The 26,574-nt window shown below is 42.8% G+C and overlaps 1 protein-coding gene across 1 annotated transcript in view; it reads left to right on the top strand.

Moving 5' to 3' along the window:
* Positions 1-26,574, top strand: part of FAM135A (family with sequence similarity 135 member A) — a 391,169-nt gene that overhangs the window by 268,696 nt on the left and 95,899 nt on the right. Inside the window, 2 exon segments of the mRNA XM_029595652.1 lie at positions 10,260-10,333; positions 10,650-10,804. Coding sequence (XP_029451512.1) covers positions 10,260-10,333; positions 10,650-10,804 — 229 coding nt within the window.

The following is a 26,574-nucleotide window of genomic DNA, read 5'->3' as shown; positions in this document are numbered from 1 at the left end:
CCATCCTACTGTTTTTTTCTTTGTTGCGTTTTTTTGTTGCAGATAAAATAGCCTCTATAAAGAAAAAAAAACTCATGCATATATAAAATCAAAATTTCTTTCTTATCCATTCGATTCTTTTTGAGCATCACTGTCCTTCATAGATGTTAAAACTTAGGAACCATTCAAATGCTGAAGTTGTTCAAAAAGTCCTGATACTAGTCAGAAATCCTTCCTCAGGGGTGGTTATTCATTTTCTTACTCCAAATGTGACCCATAGCTCACGTCTGTAAAATAACAGAATTCTTAAGGGCAATAAGACTTAAGAGTATATACAGCACTATCACTCCTTTTCTCGCTGTCTGCTATTGTCACAGATATGATGTATCTTATGAATGGAAACAACCAATCAATTACCAGGCTCAACTAACCACTGGATATCTCATGGACAGCTATGTGCTAGCAACTAACATAGAAGAGAACTAAGAAAGTCACCGGTGGTCCAGCATGGCAGTTGACTGCAGGATAGTCATTGGTGATCCAGATGGAGTCACTGGTAATCCAGTGTAGGCTCAGGTCCCGATAAAGTCAGAAAAGTTTAGCATGGTGGGAACTTGCCTTAAGGATATGGCCTCTGAGCATGGTTCCCAACTCTGGCTCTGCATGGAGGGCTGCTGCGTTCTGTGGTTTGAGTGGGGCAATGAGCTTGTATTCTGGGGAACATGAGCCTGATCACACAAGTAAGGGTCTTGTTCATTTCCCATATGGATGAGTCAAGTCTTTGTAGGACACAACAATGTCATTAGACAAAACTCTAACTCGATCAGCCAAAACATTGTCTGTGGCAGTGCTCTTCCATGCAGATAGTCTGGACTCTCTCTGCTGCCAACACATTTATTTCCTCATGCCTTCCCATTTCCTGGTGTATTGCTGTCTATCCCACCATCATACTTGTTTCAACAAGTTCCTACCTTTCAAGCAGTTCTGCAGCTATCTGTTCTGCCATTGGATCAATGCCAGAGAGTGGTATTCCTGTTGGTGGGAGAATGCCATGATCTGGAGACCCACCACTAGCCTGCAGAAACGACGCCTGCGCTGGTGTCAGGTGTTGCTGGTACATCCAGGATGTCAGTCATGGATGTGTCTGCCCATGTGAAGTGGAACTCAACCGCCTGATTGTCTTCTTGTGTATCAGGGGCTGGTGTCTTGCTTGGCATCTGCTGACCATTGATGGGTTGCTATGCTGTTCCCATCAGAGGTGTATCCAGAGGTGCTAGCTGGTTCTCTTCAGCCTTGTCCATTGAGGCAGGCCCCTTTGTGACCATTTGCCAGTAATTACCTGGGAAAATAAGAAAAGACATATCAGAGCCAAGTACTATTGCATCTTTTTGACCCACTCAGCCAGCTCTCTTCAATCTGGAGATGCAATGTTCTCTCAACCTAGCTTGATGTTACCCAGGTAGAGAGTCCATCAAGTTAGGTTGAGAGAACATTGCACAAATCTCATCTTTGGGTGAGTTTTTCTCACTCCGAAGGTCATCAAATCTTCACAAGAGAGCACTTTTCTGTTCGTAAGTCTCACTTTGAATGTCAAAGTGGCCCCTAACCCCCACACTAATACCTAAACCTCACCTCGAGTTACTAGGTGGGCCTCCTATAGAGATATAAATACCTAACTAGGATGAGGGCATTATGGCTAGGCGCTCTTTCTCCCTCTCTCCCCCCCCCCCCCCCCACTGGGTTGTAAAAGGGCCCTGACAGGCTGACTCTCCAGGAGCTTAAAACTACTAAACATGGTCCCCCCAGTGGTTGTATGTAGGAAATACAATTCTGGCACTTACCGCAAAGTGTGAAAAAGTTATCGCAATTTGCACTAACTTAGTGCTTCACGTAGGTATTAGCACAAATTGCGATAAACTGTCTAATTACCATAAAACACGCCCCTTTTCCTATCGCATGCAATATTTACTGCATTTTGATAAATCAGGCCGTAGCTTTTATTTTCAGTTACTTCTAACCTGTCTGTATATATAGATTTATGTAAATAGTTTTTATGGGAAATTTGTTAATCTGCTTTATTTACAATTAAATATTTAATTATTCAGTCTTATAATACCAGTAGTAGTAGTACCGTGTTTCCCCGAATATAAGACAGCGTCTTACTTTCTTTTTACCCCCAAAAGTCCCACTATGTCTTACTTTCAGGGTATGTCTTATATTGGAAAAAAAACCTGAGTGTTCAAAAAAAAATTATTTTTAAATACCTGTCGGAGGTGGGCGCTTGTTCCAGGCGGCGGGTGGACGAGCGTTAGTTCAAGACGGCCGGCGGGCGGCGGGTGGTCGCGTGTTAAATCTAGGCCGGGTCGCACAGGCGCGCATTCATTCACTGTGCGACCCGGCCTAGATTTAACACGCGACCACCCGCCGCCCCGCCTCGAACTAACGCGCGTCCACCCGCCCCCCCCCCGCCGCCGCCGCCGCCTGGAACAAGCACCCACCCGCCCGCGGCCTAGATTTAACACGCGACCACCCGGCACCAGCCGCCTGGACCCACGCGGCCCTCCGACAGGTATTTAAAAATAATTTTTTTTTTAAATGACAGGTACGTCTTACTTTCGGGGGATGTTACATTAGCCGACCCCCCCTAAAATTCCCACTACGTCTTACTATCAGGGGTGTCTTACTATCGGGGAAACACGGTAGTAGTCGTCTTGAAATACTGCTTTTCAAACCACATCCAGTTGATTTACATAAAATCCAATGGAGAGAGAGCTATATCCCCGATGAAGATATAACACCAAAATATGGCCTGTGTTGGGTTTCTGGCATATTCAGCTTATCACTGCCAACTAAGATAAGTTTATTATTTTGTTGCACAAAAAGATTAAAAAATTGATTGTTTTGGGAAGTAGGTGGGATACGATATTGAAAAGATGGTTCCATAAGACATGTTTGTCAGTTGATAGCCCGGTGTGAGTAAAATCTTCCCCCTACGTTATTATTCTATATTGTTTAAAAAAAAAAAAGTTTAAACCATGGTCACATTGGGAATAATTGTTTTATTTATTTATTTATTTATTTAATATATATATTTCTATACCGGACTTCACGAATAGAATTCACATCAGGCCGGTTTACATGGAACTTAGGGGAAAAAACAAGAGTAACCAAAAAACAAGAAGGCTGAATCAAGCAAAGTTACATAAAACAAGGGCATAGAACTTGGGGGCTAAAGTAGCCAGGAAGAAAGGTAGAGCGGAAATTAGCAACAAATAAATAATATATAACTGGTTATGAGATAAGAAATTATCTCATTCCTTAAGCTGAGTCCGAAGTGGCATTTTGACTAGGGGAAGGCTTGGAGGAAAAGCCACGTCTTCAGTTGTCTTCGAAAGGTATGAAGGCAAGGTTCCAGTCTTAGGTCAGTCGGAAGTCTGTTCCAGAGGACCGGGCCTGCTGTGGAAAAGGAACGTTCTTTGGTGGTTTTTAGACGGGTGTATTTTGAAGGTGGGACTTGAAGGGTCCCTTTATAAGCTTCTCTGATGGGTCTTTCGGACGAGTGGTCTTTGAGAGGGTTCTGAAGGTCTAGTGTGAGCTAGATATAAGTTTTTCACTTAGGCCAGTGGGTTTCGTCTCATTTTGTGTAGTTAGATAAAATCCATATATAACACATTTTATAATCTGTTTAAATGTTAACACATCTACAACAATGGTAGATAGCACATGATTATAGTATATAGAATAAGAAGACTAAGCAAATGATACATTCAGTGTATCATCTTAGAGGAAAGAAGTTATGGTAATATCCTAATTGTATGCAATAGGCCTAAAAACTATAATCAAATTCTACTTAATTGTAAGATTGCATATAAAACTACACTTTAACATTTATTCTACATTTGTGATATTTCCACTTGCTGCAGGTGTTGAAAGGCAATGCATTTTACAAGGTTGGACCTTGAAAACTAAAGATGCAGTCTCAAAATAGATTCCGTGGGAAGCATCAGCAATTCTTGCTGCTAAGATTGTAATGTTCTTGTTGGACTGTTAAATTGTAATTGGGACCAAAAGTTTTACAATTGGCTAAATCAAAATTTTTACTAAAGTTAACTTCTAGAAGCTGACAAATAGTGTGATTGGATTTGGTTTGTTTCTGCTTGATCGGGCCTGCAGGGAATTAAAAGAATCATCCCAGGTGCTTTGTCTAGCCAAAGGTCCTCAGTAGATAATTTGCTCCTATGTAGAAGCTGCATAAAATGGGAACTGCTGCTTGGTTTGGATAGTTTGAGGAGAGAAAGAGGAAAGTGAAACTGCACTGTTTCTGCCATATGAGTGGAGAGTAGCAAGATTTGTGTAAAGAATAGTGTTTCTTGCCTTTTGACTGAGTGGGGATTCATTTTCTATCAAAAGCTGGAGACTTTATATAGGATTCTTGATCTTCTGATTTAGGGAGAAAATACACATAGAACAGAAGCTATAGGCCTCTGAGTTTGGCAACAAAAGAGGGTCCAATTTTGGGATGGAGTTTGGTCATTTTTTAAAAATAACTGCCCATGTCACTTTTCATTGAAGGGTTCCAGTGTCCAACTTCATAAGGGGATTGATGGACTGACAGGTATCAGTTGTGGCAGGCTCTATATTACATGTGGATTTGGAGAATGGGTGGGGATAACAGACTTCTATGGAACCAATATGCCACATCCTTCCTGTGTCAGAGAAAGGAGATAGCTACTGATTACAGGAAGAATCAGTGACTCAACTAGTACCAATCCTTGAAAATCAAGACTGTCTTACAACCTTGCTGAAGGATAAGGGAGAACAAAAAGACAGTATACAATTATGAAGAATATGTAATTTCCTTTCCAGATATGCAACCTTCATTTCTGTAGTGTCTTTTAGTTAATTTAATCATTTGTTCCCTAACTAAACAGAAATTTAGTCAGACTTTTTGTTCTGGAGAGAGATTTTGTACCTTGCAATTTTCCAATATAATTGATTGAGGTTATAGTACATACAATCAAGTATGCATGCTTTGCTCCCCTTGACTTATCAAATCTATGTACATTGATTGCTCTAAAAGCAAGAAAATGTTGTTCTTGCTCAAATACACATGGAAAGAACTTTTCTGTGGGAATGCCAGTGTACGTTAAAGTTTAGAAAAGTCATCTCTGGAGCTCTGTTTTCATACTGCCATATAATATGAACAAAACATAAGATTTTAAGGACCACATTTTCAAGAAGTTCATTCTTCCTTGCTCTATGTAGCATTAGAGAGTCATCCTGGCTGTGTATAGTCATGATGGTTTTGCAGTTTAGGATGCAATGGATAATCAGTATGTTGAGCTTTTGTTAATAATCCTTTATTGCCAATCTTGGACATAATTAATTTATATGCTGCTATAATTTATACCAGTGGTTCTCAACCTTTATTTGGCCGGGGCACACCTGACAGATGGTTCTCAGGAACCACCTCGACCCCCAAAAATTGGGTGCAGAGCAGAACTCCCTTTACTTGCAGGTACAATACCCCTCCTTATGAAAAGACAGTAATTTACCACTAATGCATGTCCTATTGAGAAAACACAACAAATAAGATTGATACAAATGCCTACATGCTAGTAAAATACCTCACCTCGGTCACACACCCAGAACTGACCTTCACCACAAATTATAAATATGGAGACAAACTGGAATGGAAAACCAAAACAGCCACTCTGCATGCAGTGCAGACCTGGAGAAATGGAAAGAGAAATATAGCCTCTAACACAGTCCCAGGATCTGCAATAATGCACACAAACTAACCCGCACAAAGTTACACCTGTATTATGGAACACACTCAAACAGTAACAACCCTAACTATGAAAAGGCAACACTACAAATATTTAACCAGGCCCTAAACACTAATACACCTTCTATTAAGAAAACAGAACAAGCCAAGCCAAGCTTGTAAAACTATACTAATAAATGTTACAAAACAGCTGATGAACAGAATAACATCCAACAATTAAAAACTCATAAAAATTATTAATTGTCCAAATACAATAAAATATTTCAAAACAGCAAACACATCATACAATACCCAGTAATTAAAATGGCAGTCAGTCAAGAAAAATAAACTTAAAAAGCCACCTTTACTTACCCTGTCCAGCAATTCTCCTACTCCTTTCCTTGCAGGCCAGTAGCACTCACCAGAAGCAGCAACGGCTGCTGAAGCTCTGTCCTCAATGGTCCTCTTCCTTAGGGCCCACAACCAGCCACTCATACACAGTCTCTGTCTCACACAGACCAGTAACCTCCCTGGCCACTCTCTGTCTCTCACACGCACCCACCAGTCACCTCCCTGGCCAGTCTCTGTCTCTCACACGCACACACATACGTTCACATGGAGCCTCTTCTCATTGTTTGACCCAATAAGCCTGGCCTCCACTCTTCAGCTGCCGCCGCCGGCCCAACCTCTGGTGGCGGCATACAGTGTCTCTCCGCTCTTCGGCCCGCCGTCCTGGCCTCCGGCAGTGGCGCTCCCTTATCAACTGCATTGGCCAGTCAGCCCCTGGGGAGAAGGGAAGCACAAGGGGGGCAGTGGGACACCGGGAGCCATGACACACCTGCCAGTGCTTAGCGGCATACCAGTTGAGAATTGCTGATTTATACAAAATTTTCTCCCCACTCTTCATAATAAGTTCTTATTCTGAAGATTTTCAATCCAGAAATGTGATCTATCTGTTCTTTATGGTATAAAAAATTCTGTTGTGTCTTCCAATGTATATCTGATAGCCAGGAACTGATCATAGCCACTAATATGTTAATTCATCAAGTTACAATGCTATTTTTCCTCGATTTAAATTTTCTTGGAGCTGCATGTTTATTATCACTAGACCTCTCATCCATGCTGTGATATAGTAGTAATGTATTTATTATTTATTTATTTAACATTTTTTTATACCGGGATTCATGTAAAATTTTACATATCGTCTCGGTTTACATTGTAACTGACAAACAGGCATGTGAGAATGCAATTACATAGAACAGGGCATAAAACTTGGATCAGAATACATGGGGAAAAACTTGGAACATAATAAAGGGGAAAAAATGCATATTTATATTATTAGGCGTGTATATTTAATATGAGAGACATAAAACTTTGGGTAAGCTGAATTAGAGAAGGGTTACTAAATTGTAAGGGTAGCATGATTGGATAGTCTTAATTTAGAAAGATGGCTAGTGTGATGGTGGTGTTGTATGTTGTTATCATAATTGGAACGCTTGCTCAAATAGCCAGGTTTTTAGTCTCTTTTTAAAGTTGATTGGGCAATGTTCTGAACGGAGTTCTGGCGGTAGAGAGTTCCATTGTGCTGGACCTACTACTGACATGGCTCGTTTGCTTAGAGAGGTTTTGATGTATGTTAGGAGAGTGTTTTTGTATGCTGTTCTCGTCGGTCTGGTTGTTAGATGTGGTTGAAGAGGAATGTTGAGATCCAGTGGAATGAGCTTGTGGATGGTTTTGTGAATGATCGTTAGAGTTTTATATAGGATTCTGTACTTGATTGGAAGCCAATGTAGGTTCCTTAAGATGGGGGTAATATGGTCTCTCTTGTTGGTCTTAGTATCCTGGCAGAGGCGTTTTGCAACATTTGAAGGGGTTTAAGGGTGTTAGCTGGAAGGCCGATTAGCAGAGAATTGCAATAATCGATTTTAGAGAAAATGATTGCTTGGAGTACTGATCGGTAATCTTGGAAGTGTAAGAGTGGCCTGAGTCGTTTAAGGACTTGCAATTTATAGAAACCCTCCTTAGCAGTGTTATTGATGAATCTCTTTAGGTTTAATTGATCATCCAAGATGACTCCGAGGTTTCTCACCTGGGAAGAGAAGGATGGCTGATTTATAGGGTTCGAGTTTGGCCTAGCGTAGTTACCGTCTTGAGAGATGAGGAGTATTTCCGTTTTATTGGAATTGAGGATTAGGTTAAGGCTTGAGAGCAAGTTGTTGATGGATATAAGGCAGGTGTTCCAGAATTCTAGTGTTTTTTGAAGGGAGTCTTTAATCTGTATCAAAATTTGTACGTCGTCTGTGTAGATGAAATGTTTTAGTTTTAGTTTGGAGAGGAGCTGGCATAGCGGTAAAAGGTATATGTTGAAAAGGGTGGTGATAATGAGGAGCCTTGAGGGACTCCCATAGATGAGTCGACGGGGTGTGATTCATTGTTGTTGATTCTGACTTTGTAAAATCTGTTTTGTAGAAATGACTTAAACCAATTTAGAGCGGTGTCTTTGATTCTGATGTCGGCTAGTCGTTCCAGGAGTAGAGAGTGTTTTACAGTGTCGAATGCGGCTGATAGATCGAGGAGTATGAGTATGCAGGATTGTTTTTTATCAAGATTCAGGAGAATTGTGTCAGTTAAAGAGATTAGAAGAGTTTCAGTACTCCGTTCTTTGCGAAAGCCGAATTGCGACGGTGCTAGGATTTTGTTGTCGTCTAAGTACTCCGTCAGTTGCTTGTTTACTATTTTTTCTAGTATTTGAGATGAAGGGTAGATTTGCAATAGGTCGAAAGTTGGCTGGGTCATCTGGAGAAAGGTTAGGTTATTTCAGGAGTGGTTTGAGGATTGCGAGTTTGAGGGTCTGGAAATGAGCCTTGTATTAGTGAACAATTGATGATGTCTGAGATTGGTTTGGCGACAGTTTTAGGGATGGCAATGAGTAAATTGGAAGGGATCGCATCTGTGGGGTGTGATGCAGGTTTGAGTTTTTTTAGGATTGTTTCGATCTCTAAGGAGGAAGTCAGTTCAAATTTTTCCAGAGATATGTTCTGTTGGAAATGTGTTGAGTAGAGGGGGGGCAGAAGGGAGCCCATAAAGGCATTTAAAGGTGTGATAAGGTCTGTGATTTTTTTCTTGAAGTAAGTTGCTAGCTCAGCGGCTTTTGAGGCAAGCTTGGCTGATTTCCTTGACTGCATCTCACATTCTCATGAATTCTTGACATGCTTGTAAAATTAATACCTCGGAAATTGTATGAACAGGTAGTGAAAGCAAAAAAGCCATGGTGGTGGAGTAATTTGCTTTCTGCATTATTGTTAGGAGTTAGTGTACAATCAGATGCAATTCTGTGTTCATTCTGATGCCTCACATGTTACAAAGAGTGTATGTTTTTGTTGGTTTGGGAAATACATGCTTTTAAGATGGTTTAAATTGACTTGGTCCAGTGGCATTGTTTGAGTGTCTCTTCTCAGAGACATAAGAACATACGTTTTGCCATACTGAGTCAGACCCAAAGGTCCATCAAGCCCAGTATTCTGTTTCCAACAGTGGCCAATCCAGGTCACAAGTACCTAGCAGGATCCCAAGGGGTAGAAAGATTCCAAGCTGCTTACCCTAAGGATAAGCTGTGTATTTCTGCAACTCCACCTTAAGAAGGGTTTTTTTTTTTTACTTTTCCTCCAGGAACTTGTCCAAGCCTTCTTTAAATGCAGCTATACTATCAGCTTTCACTACATCCTTTGCAAACGAATTGCAGAGCTTAATTATGCGTTTACTAAGAGAAAATATTTTCTCTTGTTAAAGATTTAAATGTATTTCCTAGTAACTTCATTGTGGCAGAGAGCAGGAAGGTTCATCCATACATGAAATTACACATTGCAAATATCTGTTGCTCTATCAATAGATCATAATCTTAACTTTTATTTTTCTTTAAGGTTCAGTTGATGCTTTCACTATAAAGGATGTGAAATCATTGTCTGGATGGTTGGAAAACATGCATGGCTGTCATGCTGTCCTTTAGCAGTTCTGTTCCATGTGACTAACACACCATCTGATTTTGCTCTTTCTCCCTCTGTTCATGCTCAGAGCAGAACCACAGAATGCTGTTAGAAAATGACAAATTCTCTGAAATGTTTACATAGATAGATGTGGCTTTGTGAAAAGTACAGGACACATGATGCATGTGAGTGGCATACTGGTTGGAAAACATTTCATTGTGTATGTAGCATCATTATTTATGCCTATCACAACTTTTATAGGCGGTATATAAAAGGTTTTAAATAAATAAAATGTATATATATATATATATATATATATATATATTTTGGGGGGACATTTTAAAACTCCTTTTGCAGTCGAGGTAACTACTGTGAAGTATATGATGTGTACATGATATTGACCAAATGTGTGGTGTGTTATATCTGAGCCAGTTAAGAATTATTGAGTAACTTGGTATGGCTTGGCAGCATGGTGTAGTTTCTCAAATTACTGTACCGAGACTAAATGTCTAATTCTTGGTTTCTTTCAGGTACGCAGATTTTCAGAAGCTTTTTTTTGCCTTGAGCACCCCAGGCAGGCAGCCCTTGCATATCAAGAACTTCAGTGAGTAATTTAAAGTGGAAAATGTTAAGATAAACCTTATATGACATGTCTAGACTGGAGGCTTTGATCTCATTCAGGAGTTTGAAGGGAAGCTGCTGCAGTGCACTTTCCTTTGGGTATGTGGTGCCAGGTGCATAGGAATGTGTTCATTTTATCTGTAATGTATTTCATATCACAGAAGTGCATTTCTTTGTTTTCTGTTGTGGCCACAAATAGTCATTTGTTTAGCTTGCAGAGGCAATATCCCAAATTACAGAACATTGGCTTTTTTTTTTCAGTGTTATGCTGAACAGAGTTGTGGTTTTTTTCCCCACAGTGCTCAGAGTCATCTACAGATGTCTACAGCTATCAAAAATTCTACCTATTTCAGCTCTCTCCCACCTCTCCCTATTGAATGCAGTGAACTAGATGGAGACTTTAACTCACTGCCAATTATTTTCGAAGATAGATATTTAGACTCAATTACTGAAGGTAAGCACAATTGTAAGGTTCTTGCATGTAACAGGAATCATCTAGTTGGATCATTGGCTTATTCTGTAGTGTACCTGCCTATAGTATTGCATCCATATTGCTATATAATTTGTAATATGTTGGGATTTTGGATTTTATTACTTAACTTTCCAAATCCAAGCTCAAGGTGGGTTACAAATTCAGGTGCAGTTGGTGGGTCCCTGCCCAAGAGGGTTTACAGTCTAATAGGGGAAATTATCAAGCCACAATATTTTATCACAGGGGAGTTGAAATATCCCAGGGGGCATTCTTGTGAAATTTTGCTCCCTCCAAGAAAATCTGTCTCTTCCTGGAATATTTCATCTCATGGAAAAACTCTGAGATAAAATATCGCTGCAGGGACCTAAAAAAAAAAGCACGATGGCCCACTTCGCATGGGACTACCAGAATTTTAGAGCCCACTTCCCCTCCTCCCCGCCCCCAACCAACTTGTAAAAATCCTATCATGTAATGGGCGAAAACTGGTCGGTGCCATTTTGGAATATGACATCAATTGACCTGGCGCTAGGGGTGCCCCAGGCCATGCCATACCACCAAATCTTTTTTGGGATGGGAGTGGGGGTCCAGGGGCCACCCTAGACCACCAGGGTCTGATTTGAAGTGGGAAGAGGAGAGGGGCCGCCCTAGACCACTAGAGCCTAACTTTTTTGGAATGGATGGGGTTTGGGAAGTGGGGCGGGGCATTAACATGTGCTATATATATTTTTTTTTTCTTTTAATTATATGGTCTGTACCACTTGGATAGGTGGCGGCGGGAGTCTGCATAGATCCCTGGGAGGAGTTGGCCTTTCAGAAAGGTTTAGTTATTTTAGACTCCTCCCAGGAACATCAGGATGAGCATTAGCATCCTGATGGCACCTCAAAAAGAATAACTATACCTCTTTGAAATGCAATAAAATATGGCTGATTTTTTTTCCTAAGTCAACAATGTTATTTTATTTTCATTATATTGCCTTTGCATTAACTGCTTTGCAAAGCAGCTAGTAATAATATGGAGTGAATACTTATTAAAAAAAAAAAAAAAGCAATATCATGATTATCACCTTGATAATGCTATATTCCATGATAAACAGCATTTATCATGCGATATAGCCTTACTGCAGCTTAATAAATCTAGGCCTACGTTTGTATCTTAGGCAATGATGGATGGAAGTGACTTGCCCAAGATAAAAAAGAATGTCAATATAAGAAGTGGGATTCAAACCCTGGCTTTCATGGTTCTCAGCCTGTTGCTCTAACCAATAGGTTGCTCCTCCATTATCCAAACTCTAATATATGAAGTCTAATCAATATAAACTGAAGTAGAGTTGTATATTCTCAAATATTGTAAGATGGTGTAACCATGGTTTGTTAACACTTTAGCTACAACTGTTTATTTCTATAGCAGTACTAGAAGTATGTAACGCTGTACAGATACACACAAGAGATGGTCCCTATGTTTAGGCCTTATAGTTTAGTGAAGAGACATATACAAAATAAAACGCTTTAGGAAACTTATTTCTTACAGTGAACATGGTTAAAATCAACAAGGCTATGATCAAGGAGAGCCAGAATTTAAGATTTAAAAGCATCCTCAAAAAGAGAGGTTTTTAAGTGGGATTTGAATATGGCCAGAGAAAAGGAGCATGATGCACCAACTTGGGAAGAGTTTTCCAGGCATACAGTGCAGAAAAATGGAAAAAGCAGAATTAGCTGATGGCAAGGAAAGAGAAGAAAAGGGCACAAAAAGAGTAGCTTTCCCAACAAACCGAGTTCACAAGGGCAGGATGTAAGAGGAGACAGGAGAGGAAATGAAGATAAGTGGTGGGCAAACCAAGCAAGTGCCTGGGATATCAGGCAGGGAGGGGTGGTGGGCTGAAGCCAAGAAAAATGCAGTGCCACCAGTGCCTTTCCTCTCTTCCCACAGTCCCTGTGTTTTTCACATCAGTAGGTTGAACCATGGTGGATGGGCTCCATAAATAAGGAACCCTATGCTGTTCAAATAGCAGATCAGTGAATCATGTGGGTCTGCAGGAAGCGCAGAGGCACCAAAAGGAGAGAGAGCAGGAACGTTAACACCCCCTACCACCACTTTCCAGCCCCCTCCAAGACACTGTTTAGCTTTGCAGTAGTCCTAGCTTGGACTTTATATGGAAGTAGATGAGAACTCCATAGGCATTTCTAATGATTTAAGTTTTTAGTCATATCATATGAGTTATTCTTTGTCAAGTTGCAAATAATACTGGATTATTAGTTGCTACTTTAATTCTTGTACCCTGTGTTGGGGTAGCGAGTTGAGGTGGACCCTTGGGCCGGCCTGATGGAACTGGGGCTTCCGTTGTGGACAGGCCGGGAGGCGGAACCAAACTGAAGCACCGAAGACGACTTCACCCTCAAAGTCCTAGATCCCCCCCCCCCCCCCCCCCCAGAAGGAGCCCGTAGGGATCTGGACCGCTGGGACTTAGGAGACAACAGCGAGACAAGAAGAGAGTCCGAGGGTCTAGGCAGGCAAGGCACGTCAGAAGGAAACCAGAGTCAAGAACCAGGAAGTCAATAAGAGAGAGGATCAGTCTGAGCTGGAGCCAGGGCAGGAACATGGAGAGGATCCGAGGGTCAAGGCAGGAACAGCAGAAACGGACAGCTACTAGACACTCCTAAGAGGTACCTCGTTGCAAGGCATCGTTCAGGAGTCAGACACCGGCTTAAGTACTGTGCCAGCGTCTGACGTCATCCAGGGGGCGGTCCAGCTCTTCCGGGTGCTGGATCTTTAAATGCTCTGCCCTCGCGCGCATAGCAGCATGGGGGCGGAGCCAGCATTGGGCCTCGGCGGCGTCTCCCTCATGGAGACGCCGCAGCCATGCGGCCTAGCAGGCCTGAGGCCCAGCGATTTCAGCTGCGGACCGGAGCGGAGGTAAGCGGCCACGGACCCGCTCGCGAGGGAGGCGATCGGGGCCGCAACACCCTGACTTGGGTGAATTTCTTATTCAAAAAGTCAGGTAATAAATTTAAATAATAAATGACTTGAGAAGGGGAGTTTACATGGGCATAATGGAGGAAGATAAGACTTGCAGCTTACTATTGAATAGACTGTAGTGGGAATAGCTGGTTCACTGGGAGTTATATGAGGAGCGGATAGCAGTAGTCTTAAGTAGGAGATGATGGATTGGATAAGGTGTTTGATAGTGTGTTGAGAAAGGAAGGGATAGATTTCAGTGGCGTGTTAAAGAAAGAAACAAACTATCTGAAAAAATAAGCATAATACTCAGACCCAGGATATAATTATGCAATAATGAAAAGGTCCATGGATATGTTTTTTAGATCATATGAAATTTCTTTAAATAACTGAATTAAGAGATGATACTAGTATCTCTTGATTAACAAGTGAAAAGTATGTTTATAGTTCATCTGACTTTCATGATTGAAACAGAGAGCCAGAGATATTTCCAATTATCACATACAAAGACACTGGTACGTGCTGGAAGCTGAGTAAATCAATAAATCATGTAGAAAACTTGGAAAAAAAACAGAAAAAGAGAGAACCTCTTTTCAGTAGGGTAACACCCCTTCAAACACATAGTGTTCAGTTTTGTTTGAATTCTCAGCAATTGCATATTAATTTAATCCAGCAATAAGCATAAAATAGTTGATATTGTAATCCCCTTGATAGAATACGTATCTCAAAAAAATAGGCTTCTTTGTCAAATCTTTGACTCACAGATGTTTAAATCTCTGCTCCCAAATTGGAATGCCAAACAGTCACATTATGTACACTGTGCCGCTCTCCAGTGCATTTGTGCGTTAGCTGCCTCCTTCCTCCTACAGCATCCAGGGGCTGAGACAGAGTTGTAGTCACAGCCATGAAGAAACATTACAGCAGCTCAAAGCAGCTCTCAAGGAAGGAAGCTGCAGGGATGAGTCAAGCTAGTCCTCAGAGAAGTTAATGCTGGTTGGAACAGCCAAGAGAGTGGTTGCAGAAAGCTGGAGTAGTTGCAAGAAATAGGCAACAATGTTCCTAGAATGAAGCAGAATGAAGGCAGTTTGCTGGGATTCCATGGCAAGTGCTGCAGTCTCAGAACTGTGGTAAACTGGGAGTCTTGTCTATAATCAATAGGAAAAGTCAGATAATTGCATGTCCTAAAAACATAACCTGCATACTTGTATGACATTTTAGTAGTAGAGAAACAAATGAACAGACTGGGTGGACCAATTGGTCCTTTTCTATTGATGTTTGTGAACACAAATGCCTATAAAACTCTTGCAGTTGGACTCAAGATGGTTGTCGCTGATTAGATGCTGAATGCTGAAACTCCCTGAGGTTTCTGTCAAAGTGTTGAGTTTAAAGTCTTTTTTTTTTTTTTTCTTCGTTGGAATGAGAAAGCAGAAAGAGGTTGTGAATGAGAAAATCCCTGATTTCCCCCCCCCCCCCCCCCCCCCCCTGAGATTGCAGCTCCATCAAACATCTCTTCTGGAACATACTCATGCCTTGTCCTTTGCAGTTTTGGTATATGGCTTGGCAGGCTGAGCGGCAATTAGCCTGCTGGTGGCAGACGTTTCTCTTAGCCTTGATAACCACTCAATGAGCAACATCTCAGTGGCTCTGCTTCGGCAGGCAAGATATCACTGGAGCTTTCTAAGTCCCTGAGCAACTTTGCCTTGTCATCTGGCGCCGCCCTGATTGCTTTTGTTGGAGAGAGAGCTGCTTTGGAATTGGAACAAGATGCTTTTTGGATCTGAAGGCAGAATGAAATGGCAGCCTCCTCTGGAACAGCCTTTGGGAATGAAGGAGGTGGTCTCCAATTCCCCGGGAGAGACTGCCTTTGGCTTAACAGAGATCTCAGGTGTGTTCAACTGGTATCCCCAGATAGACCTACCTCCAGAGGACCTTTTCTCCCTGTGATTACATCCTGAGGGCTATTCCTCTCAGGTTGTATGACTGGTAAAGAAATTTCTCAGTCTTGTAACTAAGCAATTATCTTTATTAAGTAAAAGTAGGAAATAAGAGGCAGTTAAGAATGCGAGAAATACAGTCAGTTCTCGGGAGTAGTTTGAGACAGTTCCAGTAATGACTTGCCTCAGTGGCTACTCAAATTATACATGACATATAGCTTTGTTATATAGCAAAGTGTTTTACTTTTTTTTTTTTTTTTTTTTCCTTCACCGGGATTTACCATATTAGGCATGGAAGAATACAGAAGCTTCCTAATACTAAGGCTAGAACTGAGGGCTGCCAAATACCTTTATCTGAGATACTTTTTCTTCTGTTCACTGGCTTCTGGCCTTGGGCTAGAAGGGTGAATTTGTAAAGCCACTGTTTCAGTTTCTTGCTCAAGGTCATGCCTGTTTTTCACTTGTGCTGCATTCTTGCTGAAGAAGTCTTTATATTATTTATTTTATTAATCCAGTCTTATCTTCATTCCCCTCTTGAAGAATTATGGCTAATAATTCTTCACACCTGATGGCTCATATCCGGCTGTCTTAGGTTGCCCAGTATCACCCATCTTAGTGATAGGAGACCCAGATCTTACCTGTCCACCAAGCATACTATTTTTACCATTGGCTTACATGAGGGATTCTGTTGCAGGAGCACGTGGCTCAGCATATGGAGTAGACACAAAGTTGTTCTGAGAAACCATAATCTTAGGAGTGGAAGGCATCTTCGGTCGAAGTTGTTGCAGGCATGAGCAAATGCACGGGAGACAGAAACATAACAGTAGGCATAGGGTAAGAAATCTAATAGCAAAGCCGACGAGGCCTCACAGGTGAATGGCCAAACTAGAGAACCAGGAAGAGAGAGAATCCCACCAGGATACAGACAACCCTCCTTTAAAATCACTAACTTGAAGTTTGGCTAAATCTTGTATCTTTTGCATAGCGTTGCGTACAATGTCAAAACGATTTACCACTACTGTACAACATTCTGAACTACTCAAAACAGTGCATAAGCCACCTTGTGCTGCAAGCATATAACCTAAGCCATGTCAATTATACGAGAAACAGTGGTAAGTTCATCAACAGTTTGCTGTAAAGCTCTTAAAGCAATTCCTAGCTCATGTGTCACTACATGTAACACTGACTGTAATTGCCTAATAGCCATTCCTAATTCAGCAGCTACTGCAGGTTGAGCGAAAGATAACCATGAAGTATAGCTAAGTGCATCTAATCTAGTTTTAGTTAAAGGGTACGTAGAGTTAATATAATCTAATGAAAGTTGAATTTCTTGTTCTTCAGGGACAGCTGAGGGAACACTCCTACGGGAGCGGTTATGAGTAGGGTGCAATAGTGGAATAACTCTGGTGAAGTAATTAAACGTAACCAATACACAGAAATCATAGCATGTGGGGAGTTTGAGGAAAACTATTCCATCACATAACCAATAATGTCCAACGTAAAGATTTGTGAAATTTTGTATCACAGTATAATTAGCACTGTCATAAGGACCATAAACAAAAGGAGAATTAAATCTACCTAGTATAACACAAGGTATAAAGGGAGAGTCAAATTCAGGTGTGCAAGCAATGTATGTGGAATTGAAAGTATGAGTGTACTGGGTTTCTGTAGCCAGGTTTACAGTTTCTGATAAAGTCGGTACACATGTTAAGCAGAGTGAACTAACGGTCATGGAAAGGGAAATAATTGTGCAATTACATTTCAGTAGGAGTTCAGTGATAGGGGTTTTGGGTAAAATGGTTCCTTTATGAATAATCCATGTGTTGTTGTATGTGTAGTAAGTGTAGTTGCAAGGAATGGGGTTTGGGGAAGTAACATTACTAAGGCAAAGGTAACCATCTCTAGGTAGATTAGCAGTGAGTGGGGGATGTGAGAGATGGCCTTAGGATGAGGGGTACAAATAATACAATCAGTTATATGGGGTGGAAGAGTCTTAATTCATGAATACCTCAAACCCATAGGTTAGTCTGTCCTTGGAAAGGAGCTCGTTCATTGGGAAACTCAATCGTCAGGGGCACATGCACATTAAAATACATGCAACAGGGAGCAGGAATGGCATTATGTCTTTTTGACTAATGCTTAATGTCTAATGTCCATCACATGTGTCCAAACAGCGTCTCCTTCAAGGCAAACAGCGGCAGGAGTAGCAGCATTGACTTTGTAGGGTCCCAAGTATACTGGATTTTGCCAAGTCTTGTGAGTGAAGTGCTGACGGTAGACCAAGTCTCCAATGGCAATAGAAAGTTCAGGAGGGCCCTTCTAGGGGTCTTTATCTGAAAAATAACATGAAATTATTTACAAAGTGTGTTGAAGACTGGCCCAGTAGATGGGAAAATCGTCCAGCTGTACCATCTCAGTTAGGGATTTCCATGGCATGGGATGTCCTGCACAGATCTGAAAATGGGACAAATTATGCTGTGAAGTAGGGGCCTGTTGCAGGTATAAGAAAGCCCAGGGCAGACAGGTAATTCCATACTGAGAATTCGCAGTCAGGTCTTCAAGACTGATGTACAGAAATTCATCTGTGATGACACTTTAAAGAAACAAGGGTATTAAGCAAATGATTATGAAAATGAGCACAATACCATTCCAGGCCTGGGCCTGATGGTTTGGGAATGTGACCCGGATCTACATGTGGACCTCGTCTGGGATAGCAGTTTGACACATAACACAATGGGAATCAATCATTACACATTTTAGTAAGTCCTGGTGCCCACCAAAGCACATAAAGACGACTGGTTAACTGTGTGGCGGGTACATATTCATTGGCAACAAAAAGAACTGTTAGGTTTTTCCTTCTCTGACCTGATATCCAATTTAAATGCAAGTCGGCGGGCTGACCCAGTGACAATGCTGTGCACTGCTATGCAGAGGGCCTGTGTTTAATTTCCAGGCCACACCTCTGCTCCCTAGGTTGACTAAAGCATTGGGTTTTTTTATGGGTGACTTTATGGTAGTGTGTGAACTAAGTAACAATATTTTGAACTTCCCTGTGCGAGATGCTGTAAGCATAAGCATAACAAAATTCTTCTTTTTGATAGACATACCAGAGATTTCCCAGTTCCTTTTGAATGTGCATACAGAAAGAGAGCTCTCACACTGAAAGCAGGAATCCACGAATGGCAAAAATTAAGTAGACCTAGGATGGCGCGAACTAAAGCAGCTAAAGCAGCAATTATGTCTTCACTTAGAGCTCTAACTGTGGCGTCAAAGCAGCCTTAATTCTCTTAGTAGTCAATTCCTTGTAACTTACATTACCATGTCATAATCTACGCCATCTAATTCACATACTCATATCTTCAAACAACTTTCAGTAATATGCAAACTTCAAACAAACAAAACTTTCAGCATTTCTAACCCAAAAGATCAATTCATCATGTCGTCGTCGTCGTCTTCTACTCCTGTTCAACATTCTTTTGCATTGGCCACTTTGAATTTCCCCCCTCTTCTTCTCCTCTCTGTTGCTAAACATTCCTACCGTTAACCCTTAACTGCCTTGACTTTTCAAGTGTTAAACTGCAACACAAGTAATTACTTTTACTGCAAATCAAATTACAGCTATTAAAAACGCTTTCTGTGTAAGATCAATTACTTGGGAAGACTTTTCATTTAAAGAAACTATTGTGAATCTGTTTCCTAAAGAAAGAAATCCTAATCTGTTTTAACTATGGGATCTTCAAAAGTACAAAGGAATCTTGCCTCATCTCTATCAGATCTTGCCTCAGGTACTCAGAGGGCTGAGGAGCTACAGTCATCAAACAAAAACTAGCAATTATGAACAACTTTCAATTCTTTATTCAAACTAAAAAAAAAACAAAACTCCAGGCTGTAAATGCAAGGCTCTCTGCACTATAAACAGGGGTTAAATCCTGATTCTTTGCTTTCTCTGAGGGAGCGTATGCAATGAGTAATTCTATACATGGTTCTGGTAAACCTATCTGAGTGTGCACTACCAAGGCTTGACATTTTGGTAGTCATTGGAGCGAGGGGTAATGATGTGTGATGGGGTCAGGTCCCCATTGATCTGGATCCCACCCTTGAGATGCAGGCTTTCCCTACCTTGGCGTGGTAAACCATGACATTCGCGAACAAAATGTCCTCTCTTATTACAGTTCCAACATGTTAAATTAGGGTCTCTCCTCTGAGGTGATGGCCAATCGGGGGTAGGGTTCCATTGTTCCCCTCTACGGCGATCAAAACCTCAACCTTGCGGTCCATAAGCACCTCGAAGTGGTCTGTTCTGGGCTGTCTCATATAGAACATTCGGAGTACTAGGCATGGCGTCATAGTCACTGTCTGGCTTGTATGTACTGGCAGGAGTAGCACCACTCTGTGAAGTAGATTTAGTCTGTTGTTTCTGGGCTATCTCTAGGGCACATAATTTACTCTGTAGTTTTATTAACTCATCTGCAGGCTTAGTCTGTCCTTCCTCGAACCTCTGAATGTAATGTAGAATGTGATTATTCATAGCGGGCCATGGCATGTTTTGTAATCCTACTATATTCAACAATGGCTGCCTAATCTTTTCAGGCAGGGTCTGCAAGAACATGTGACAAAAGATAGGTAACTGATTAGGGCTTGTGAATGATTCGCCCATTTCTTGTTCAAAAATAGTCTGAAATTTTGTAAATGTGTCTCAAAAGATACAGACTTATGGTCCCAGTGTGTTGCAGTGAGTCGACTAAAATCTTGCTGCAATGGAAATATGTCTCAAAGTACCCCATAGGGCAGTACGATGTTGATTAAACCCATCTCCATCATACAAGGAAGTAGTTAATACTTGCCCTAATCCAGCGGCAGTCTATACAGTAGCAGAGACTAGACTGGGGGTTTGGGCGAATACTGCTTTAATATCTCCCAAAGCTAGACGGTACCCACTTGTATGTTTTTCAAACTCACTAATCCATGGACCAGCACCCCTTATGATGCTGGGCAGTTTAGACAATAAAGTTTCCAGATCAGCAAAAGACCAAGGTTTAGACATAGAGTTTGCTCTTGTTATGAGAGGCAAAACAGTGGATGTGGGTGGGCAGGAAGGAACCGGGGTTACTGTTGTAAGAGGGTAAGTTCCTTCATATTTTTCCCAAATAACCAATCCCTGTAACATATATTCTAACTGATGTTCATCCCATTTGGGGTCTGGATTGTCTCTAATACAGCCACGGGCGATGTTCATTCCCTCATGTGTAAGATCTCCATCTAGGGAATATACCTGCATTTGGGGAGTTAATTTAATAATATCTCATTTACAGCAGTATTCCATGGGGTCACAAATTCATAAGATTGCTCTTTGGTAGCTACATAATCTTTTGACTTTAAAGCCAAGGCGGGGCAATTAAATTGTCGGGGCACTGGTGGGTATTTTCCCTTTCTTAGATCCAGTATGATGTGGATCAGGAGTACTAGTTCCGTCTGCCATTGTCTCATAACACTCTTCAGTTTGTTTGTCAAGTTTCTTTATACACCTGTTCAATACTTTTAAATCATGTTGATAGTTCTGGCTCTCTGCTATATCCTGTTCATGACATTCCTCTTTCTCAGACCTAGTATCCCTTGCAGTTCGAGAGGGTCCAACTACCCCAACTTCCAACCCTAATTGAGGTTCGATCCACATGAGACGACGATAGCTTATCACCTGCGCTACGGGCGTAGACTGAGAAGCCTGGGCTTCTGATGTGGAAGTAAAATCTTTCTTACAAAACTGTTGCATTCTTATCAGTAGAAAAAGATATGAAATCTTTAAAAATAGAAAAGAAAAACAAAACTTATGATAAACACACACAAAGTCAACAGAAAAATATAAAAGGTTAAAACAAGTCTGTAACTTACCCCAATGATGGCAAGTGCAAGTTCAATCACTTGCCTGTATCACATCAGCGGTGTTCTCACAGGACAAGCAGGATGGTAGTCCTCACAAATGGGTGACATCGAGGATGGAGCCCTGTACGGAAAACTTTTCTGTCAAAGTTTCAACAAGCTTTGACTGACACTAGCACACTGGGTGCACTGAGCATGCCCAGCCTGCAATTATCCCTGTGAGCCACAGGTGTCTCCCTCAGTCTTCTTTTTTCCGCTCTGCAGTCAGCATAGCGGTTGGAGCTCTGTGAGGATTTTTTAACTAATTACCTCATGGAAACACTTAACTTTTCACTTCAAAAAACACTTTCCCTGCACACGTCTCCCTCCGCGTACGTTTTTACGACGCTCGGTGAGTACTAATTCTTATTTTTCGGTCGGTTTCTGTCACTATCTTAAGGCTGTTAACTGACTGAAGCCTTCCCTTCCCCCATTTTTCAGTTAGCTTTAAACAGCTTGCGAGTATCTCTGTGACACTCTGCTTGCTTATGCTAGTGGGGTAGGGATTTTTTCCTTAACTTTAGGACCTCTGTAGCTTCAAGTCCTTCGTTCCCTGGTACCCTCACGCAGTCGATACCCTATCGCTACACCGGGACCCTTCTAAACCGCCCTGGGCTTTTATATGTCATCAGTGCCCCTCCCCCCACGGTGCCCTGATGCCTTTATCCATGTTTTTTGCTTTTCAGTGCTACCAGGCTTTTTCCTCCTACGCACTGTTTTTTTCCTTGGGCTTCCTCGGTGCCGTCCCTACCCGGATGCATGCCATTGACGCACACGCTGTTAGTCACTGCCATGCATACTCGGGTCGCCGCCACCGCTGCCCGAGACACTTTTTAACGATCCCAGGGTCACTTCATCGATGCCACCCCCCCTTTTGGGGATGCCATCGATGCCCCATCCTCCCCACCGATGTCCAGCCCTTTTCCATCGGTGGGCATCGGTGCCACATCGATTTGTCGGTGGGCATCGATGCCGGATGGTCCCCATCGGTGGACATCGGTGCCGGATGGTCCCCATCGGTGGACATCGGTGCCGGATGGTCCCCATCGATGGACATCGGTGCCGGATGGCTTGTCCGTCGATGGCATTGGTGCCGGATGGCCGTCCGTCGATGGCATCGGTGCCAGGTCCTTTTGCATCGATGGACACCGATGCCCAGGTGTTTCATCCATGGGCATCTATGTTAGAATGCATCCATCGAGGGCAGTCGATGCCAGGCTGTCCCATCGGTGAAATTCGATGCCCAGGTGGGTCCCATCGGTGGGTATCCATGCCGGCTCGATTCCGTGGATGGGCGTTGATGCCAATGCCAGCCTTATGGCTGGCATCGATGCCCATGCCAATTCCAGGACTGGCGTTGATGCCGGGATGGAATTCATCGACTGGGAGATCCATGCCATCGATTCCATACGTGTCCATATCGATGCCACCGACACACGTGTCTGGGGCACCGATGCCATGTACACTTGGAAATCTGAGTCTGTCCAAATCGATACCGTCAACGTCTGTGGCCCTATAGTTGATGCCCGTGGCCATGCCACAAACGGCATAAATGCCCGCCTCCATGCATCGATGCCCTCGACACCTCCGTTTTCCTTCGGTGTCCTTGACGCCCTATTGATTCGACTTCGACTCAGTCGATGCCGGTATCTTTTTCAATAACGGCAATGTTTTCGATTATTCGATTCCACATCGTTTCAAAGATACCTATGCCACTGCTGTCAGTGCCCGTCACTGTCATCATTCTCCTGGCCAGTCATCGACGATTTTTCATACCCATTTTGATGATATCCTCGAAGCCCCTTAGGTTGCCTTCAATATCGTCAATACCGACATAGCACCGCCACATAATACCCTCGCCTCCTCACATTGCTCCACGCTTTGGGTTCTTTTTTAAGCCCCGTATTAGCTTAAGACACTCCATTGTGTCAGGAGCAGAGCAGGCGTGCTGACAGTTCGTCATCGATCGCCTTCCAGGACGACGAGGGCTTCCATCTCGGCGCTGGGGAAAGACCGGGCCGAGCACCGTGGCACCCATCATCGCCGACATCGTGATCGTCCGCCGCTGACGCCATCCAGCACATCGGTGCCATCCTTCTCCAGGCTGGACAACGCTCGGGCAGAGCGACATCACCACTGCCATCAGCACTGTTCCTACAGTTTTGGCAGTCCTTGGTGATCCAGAACTTCCGGATCCAGGTCCGACAGCTTCTGCATTGGCGTCACGACACATCGAGCCGCTGTGACGAGGGAAGGGAACATGAGTTCCGTTAGGGCTCCTCTGTTCCTGGCGTGCCCCACCGTCAAGTGGTGTGGGACTATGGCCATCTGTTACACTTAGCAGTCTAAACGCCACTCACGCCTGGCCTGTCTCCTCTGTACCTGTGCCACCATACCGGGTTTCAGAGCGAGATGGACGTTTACGTCCCCGGCCTTACCCTCGAGGACTCCGGAGACCGTCGGAGTCAACAATCTTCACCGGCTTGTCTTGCGGCGATCCACGTCGGATGGTAAGTACCCGCTTCGGCGGCATTCCCATAGAGTTGTGTTCTCCTATTCGGACCGTGGTTCGAAAAGTTCTGGGTCATGTGCCTTTTAGAACTGTATTAGTGTCACATATCGCTATGTTAGCCACAATATCAGGAGAACCCCTCTATCTTCTTGGGATTGCAGCAGGGCTTCTTCTCTTGTCAGTAACAAGTCCCTGTGCCGACCAATGCTCTGACTCTTGGTTCCCTCCCAACCAAGGTCCAGCTGCATTGGCTGATCTGCTAAACATGAGATTCAGCAACCATTGCCCCATGTACAAGTCCACCTTGAGGCCTGGCCACAGGTCTCAGTGTCTCCTTGTACAGCATACAGAAATGCGGGTACCACTTACCGCTCACACACCTGCAGGAGCCTACATGATATCCTCCATTGGGACACCTCCTGGTCTCCCATCTGGTCAGATATCAGAGCGGCCACCCCACCTTGTACCAAAGTCCCGGTACACTCCCCCAGGCGCTACGAAGTGCAGAGGGGAGAAGGGAGGGGGGTTGGGGAGTTTTAATTGCACTATTCTTTCTTTTAACAGAAAATAGTTACTCTCCGCACATCCTGGACCTAAGAAAATCCAACTTTCTTTAGACGTCACAGGTACAATGGTATCTTTGGTTACCATCACTCCATACTGCAGTAAGTACATTATTTTAATGTTTCTATGTGCTTTATGGTGAGTCAACATTACAACCCCAAGCTCTGCCGCCGGCACCAGCTTCGGTAAGTGAACTGTCTCTTGCATCACTGTTGGTGAATGCTGTTTTCTCTGCGGAGTGTAACATCATTCACTTTCCTTGCATAGACTACTGCTAACCACTTTCAGTACATGCAAGGAGCTCTCACTTTTTTCAGGACTCACTATACATTTACTAACTGGGATTACTGTCACTGCCATAAATCCCTTCTGTAACACTTCTGGACACCACAGTCTTAAGACCCTCTTGTCCAGCATGCGCACAGACATTCTGATACATTGTTATATGTCCCTGCGCATATTTTCCATAACCTCAACCTTTCAACTTTTCATGGTTGGGCTATGGGGTTTCTTCCCACTATGCATTTTTCTCATAATTCAAAACTGCTATGGGTTATATTCAGTGACATTCTATACTCAATGGACCTAAGTGGTTTCATTGCTTTCGTCCCTGATTCTTATCCCAGTTCGAACTAGGACCTAGTCTCCTTCGACTCATGCTCGCAATTCCTTAGGGTTATAAAGTTTCTCCTGAAAGCTGTCAACCCATTATGCATCTATTGCACTCCAGCATAGTTTCTCATAAACTTCCTGGACGTTGCACCCATGAGTTATGCCCTTATGCCTTCCAATACTGCTTTTGCAACAATTCTTTGTGCATACAGACAGACAGCATAGGGACAATGTGCTTTCCAACTCATAAGCACGCATTACCTCTTAGCTGCTCTGCTAGACAGCTGCGCAGCTCTACCCTTGGCCCTTGTTCACTTCATGCGTCCTTGGGCCACATATCTAAGAGATTTAATGAACGCTCTATCAGACCTTCTCCACGTAGGTTCTATCCTCTCGAATGGTCTCAATTACATGTGTACAGGGCAAATCTTTTAACGCTGAGTTTAACTAAACTTTCCTCGGCGTCTGCATCATTCCATACGATGCAGAGGTTCTGCTCCCTGCACATGTTTCCTATGCGTTCCCTTAGATGCCTTTTCTTCCATCAAAGGCCTCTTCAATATATCTCTTCTGCTGCCTCTCGTAGCCAGCATTCTTCTAATGTTGAACTGGGATGGGGTTCAGTATTCTTTTCCCCACTCCCTGACTGAGATCAGTATGCTTTCCCATACTTCTCAATCCATCATATCAGTAACCTTTTATTCTCTCACCAGTCAGTCCCAAATCATAGACTTACTGATGTTCTTAGGTTCTGGTAGCGTCACAAAACCTTCTAAACATAAATCTTGCCGTTTAATATGGCAGGCTTTACCTCCTGACGCTAAAAAAAAAAAAAAAAAAAAGAGGTATTACCCCTTTTACTTTTCCACCATTTTTTCTTACTCCCTCGGATTCTGTTCTCCAGACATCCTCCACATAGATACACCTTTCTCTTAGGAGGTGTATCGTTTTGGGAGTTGGGTTCCCGTTTTCGGTAATCCTCTCTGAGTCGGCTTACCATGGATTATCCACTGATCAAGCCGCCTCTATTTCTCTAATCACGGAATGAACATATATATTCTCCTTATAAGTCTCATACATTCTACGTTTGAGCCTTTCCATTCCTCTCTTCCACAGTTTGGCAAGGGAACTTCTTTCCCTCTTAATGTCATTCCTGCCAGCAGGGTCTGTGAGTTATGCACTCTTTCCATACTCACCTGACTCCGTTCCTCTGCCACTGAGTAGTTCTACGCATTCAACTTTCTATCCTTTTCAGGTAGAT

This window comes from Rhinatrema bivittatum, chromosome 3, assembly GCF_901001135.1.
Source record: "Rhinatrema bivittatum chromosome 3, aRhiBiv1.1, whole genome shotgun sequence".
In the NCBI taxonomy this organism is placed as follows: Eukaryota; Metazoa; Chordata; class Amphibia; order Gymnophiona; family Rhinatrematidae; genus Rhinatrema; species Rhinatrema bivittatum.
This window is presented reverse-complemented; position numbering and strand designations above follow the sequence as displayed.